This window comes from Telopea speciosissima, unplaced genomic scaffold, assembly GCF_018873765.1.
Source record: "Telopea speciosissima isolate NSW1024214 ecotype Mountain lineage unplaced genomic scaffold, Tspe_v1 Tspe_v1.0885, whole genome shotgun sequence".
Lineage (NCBI taxonomy): Eukaryota > Viridiplantae > Streptophyta > Magnoliopsida > Proteales > Proteaceae > Telopea > Telopea speciosissima.
Window position 1 is genome coordinate 5141 of NW_025318221.1, and position 3604 is coordinate 8744.

Here is a 3604-nt window from a genome sequence, read left to right on the forward strand (position 1 = left end):
CAATGAAAAGTGGCATATAAATTTAATTTTGTTGGATAGTTACCAAAAAAACAATGAACGCATAGGAAAGTGGAATATTTAAAGTAATTTGATTAGATATGGTTAACAAAAAACGTAAAAGATATATGGCATTAAGTAGTTTATTTGATTCAGTTTCGGTTCAAACCGATGGGTCTTGGTATGAAACCGAAACCGAATTAGAATACCATATACCAGAACCGAAGCCAAATCAAATTAATTCGATTCAATTCGACTTGGTTTCAAGTTCGATTTTCGATTTGATTTTGACACCCTTACATGGGACTGAACTGAAACCGAAGCGATTGACACCCTTCCTACCAGCCAACCACCCGGCGAACCCGACCCGAACGAACTGGACCGCTTGCTCACTGGTAGCCTGGTAGGTAAATAGGGATTAGGAAGAGAGGAGAGACTCATAACTCCAACCAAGCGTTCCACTGATCAGAGAGGCCACAATCGGGTGTGAGAGGAGGCGCGCGAGCGCGAGAGACTAGAGGGAGGACGACAAGGCGGTGAGGCACGCACCCTCATATATCTCTCTCTCTCTCGTCTCGTCTGACGTGAAGAGATGAAGGCTACTTTTAAGGGAAGATACGCCACCGATAAAAGCAGTGCCTCTGCAACTCTCGCCATTAACGCCGGCGATGTCAAAATCCGTGCTTCCATGACCGATGCCACGGTCGTCAATGGTCCCAGTTTAAATGGTCTAGCTCTTTCCCTGGAGAAGCCCGGTTCCTTCATCGTCGATTATAACGTCCCCGAAAAGGTAATTGCTAGACCTGCAACTTGGGGTTTATCAGGGAAGAAAACTAGGGGTTTTCACAACCACGTCAGCGGTTTACATTTTCTGTTTGTTTGTTTTGTTTACCGCGTGCAGGATGTTAGGTTTCAGTTCATGAACTCGATCAAGGTTATGGACAAACCTCTGAAATTAACTTACATTCATGGGCGTGGTGACAACCGGACGATTTTGGATGGCAGTCTTGTCTTCGATTCGGCTAACAAAGTCTCAGCTAATCATGTTTTGGGTTCTGGAAACTGCAAATTGAAGTACACTTACGTGCATGGAGGGGTCAGGACTTTTGAGCCGTGCTACGACTTCGCTAAGAATTCCTGGGACTTTGCGGTGTCGCAGAGGGTTTATGGGGACGATGTGTTGAAGGCTTCGTACCAGACATCGACCAAGGTCATGGGCCTGGAGTGGTACAGAGATTCCAAGGCTAATGGGTCATTCAAGGTACAGAAGTCTACCGTTTCATTATGGAATCATTCATAGCCTGAACTATTTATTCCCTTGTTATTGTTAGTACCAAGAAATGAAATGCCTGAAGTTTTTTTGTGAACCTTGAACTGAAAGCACATGTGAGCATAACTTCAACTCCGATGCAACCGAAATAAAACTTTTTAGGTCTTTGAAGAGGTGCATGGAATCGCAAGCTACTTTATGAATTGATATATTGATTATGACTGGACAGCACAAATGAATACAATTGTTAGCTTGGGAAATTATAGCATCCAAGTCTTTGTTACTGGGTTTAATCTCCCTCCATATTCAGTGGTAAGGAGCTCATCAGTGATTTACACGTCAGTCAGGGCTCCGGTTGTCTTAATGTAAAATATTAAAAACATCTCAGAACAAATAGGTGTTCTTTTACGCATGGATAGAAAATAGTATTTGAATAACATAGTGTTTGATGACAAGATCCCCCCCCCCTTTTTTCTTTAATTAAAAGAAATAGCAAATTTAAAGACCCTGAAAAACATACAAAGTAGCCAAACAACTCATGATTCAATTGAAAAACTTTGCTGTCTTAAAAAAGAAAAAGAAAATGAAGATTGGGGCAAAAGACTGTATTGTACCCATATTTAACTATAACTGTTTCAAAATATGTAAAAATCATGTGATCTTAGTCTTGTTGGGTGAAGAACCAACCAAAGTCGGTGGTTTTTGACAAATTTTGACATTTAAAACCTCGATCTCAAGTGAAATGATGAGCATTTATGGGTTGAGGTTCTCTCCTGTAGGCTGTAGGTTGAGATTCTCTCCTGATTCTTGAAACAGAAATTAGCACACAGTGAAATCAGTATATAGCATTATGGCGGCTCTTGTAGGTTATGACATGAAACAGTGAGTAAAGCTGTAAGTCTAAAACTCCCAAGTTACTCAACTAAAATCTACCAATAGTGGATACAGAGAATTAGAGAAATGGAAGGGAAAAACATCCCGAGAAGGAGAAGAGAAGAAGGAAAAAAAAGAGGTTACTATTGGGTTTTTGGAGATGCGGGAGAAGAGGAAGAAGAAGAAGAAGCAAAAAAATAAACAAACTGAGAGAAGAGGAGAAGAAAAGATTACAAAAAAAAACTGAATGGTTTGGGTTATGGAGTTGTCGGAGATGGATTTGAATAGGAGATGAAGAAGAAGAAGAAAAAGTAGGAGGAAGGAAGAGATGAGAAGGAGGAGAAGAAGAAGAAATAAAAAAAAGAAAAAAAAAAGCAAAACTTACTGTTGGACTTAGAGGTGCCGAACAGCCAGAGATCCTTCTCATACACAGCCAAAGCAACATTTGATCATCAGAATTAGAGTTTCTCCTTGAAAGAGCGTTATCAGTCTAGCTCGTCATGACTCGATTATGGCCATAGGCTCCAATTTGTGACGAATGAACTTCAAGATGTGGACCTTGGTGGAGCCTTTGGAACTCGTATCCATAACTGTGAAGTTCAGTCTATGGAACATAGACTTCATTTACAGCGGAGTTTTCTCTATGCCCGCTATTCCCTTTGGTTCTGTACACAAACAAATCAAAGCATTAGAAAAAGAATTTCAGAAATAATATATTTTTTAACTTTAAAACAAACAATATGCAAAAGGCGACTGCCTAGTTTTAAAGGTGGCCTAGACGGCTCCCAGGCCATCTAGGCGGGCGCCTTGGTGAGTTAAACAAAGGCGGAGCACTGCCCAGCCCCAAAAATACAGTCCGGACGGCTGCCTACATGACACTTTTACAACTATGCCTCCCTCTTCTCTTCGACCCTTCTTGCTATTTCTTATTATTACTTTTTTAATCTGCGGCACCCCTGTTTTCTTCTAAATTTTCAGATTGCATTATTCTTCATATATTTCTCCAATTAGCGATGTTCATTGTCTCAAATTTAGTACATCGATTTCTAGCAGATTTCCCTCTGGAATTCTGTTGTTAAATTCTGATTCTGAACTGAAGTCTGTTTTCCTATTTCTATTAGGAATTGTCTGTGCAGATCAGTCCACTTCTGTGTTTTCAAATATAATTTGCAGAGTCGTTATACTGTTTCTGATTAATACTCGACCAGGTTTCTTGTTTTTTCTGGTATCTCTGCCCAGGGTTATCAAATTTCTCCTATTTCTGGTCTATATTCTGTCTGTGATCCTGTTTGTACTAGTCTCTTGCTGGATTTTTTTGGTTTAGGATTAACCTACACCAAATTTAATAATGTTTCCTTCTATAGGGTAATTTTCTCACCGAGTCACCGTGGTATATGGAGTTGGTCTTTAGTTAGCTTAGTGCTTGTTAAGTAACCGTTATCTATAATGGGGGATAAAAGAGCT

The 3604-nt window shown here is 40.1% G+C and overlaps 1 protein-coding gene across 1 annotated transcript; it reads left to right on the top strand.

The window, feature by feature from the left end:
- Nucleotides 1-417: 417 nt before the first annotated feature.
- On the top strand, nt 418-1440 carry LOC122648368 (outer envelope pore protein 24B, chloroplastic-like). Its single transcript, XM_043841595.1, has 2 exons — nt 418-787; nt 899-1440. The coding sequence occupies exons 1-2, from the start codon at nt 590-592 to the stop codon at nt 1295-1297; spliced, it is 597 nt and encodes a 198-aa protein (XP_043697530.1). The 5' UTR covers nt 418-589; the 3' UTR covers nt 1298-1440.
- The last annotated feature ends 2164 nt before the right edge of the window (nt 1441-3604 follow it).

Excerpts from the sequence above, each read along its gene's own strand:
- LOC122648368 (XM_043841595.1), top strand. The coding sequence starts at position 590 with ATGAAGGCTACTTTTAAGGGAAGATACGCCACCGATAAAAGCAGTGCC. Across the intron at positions 788-898 it reads ATTATAACGTCCCCGAAAAG|GATGTTAGGTTTCAGTTCAT; the intron begins GTAATTGCTAGA and ends TACCGCGTGCAG.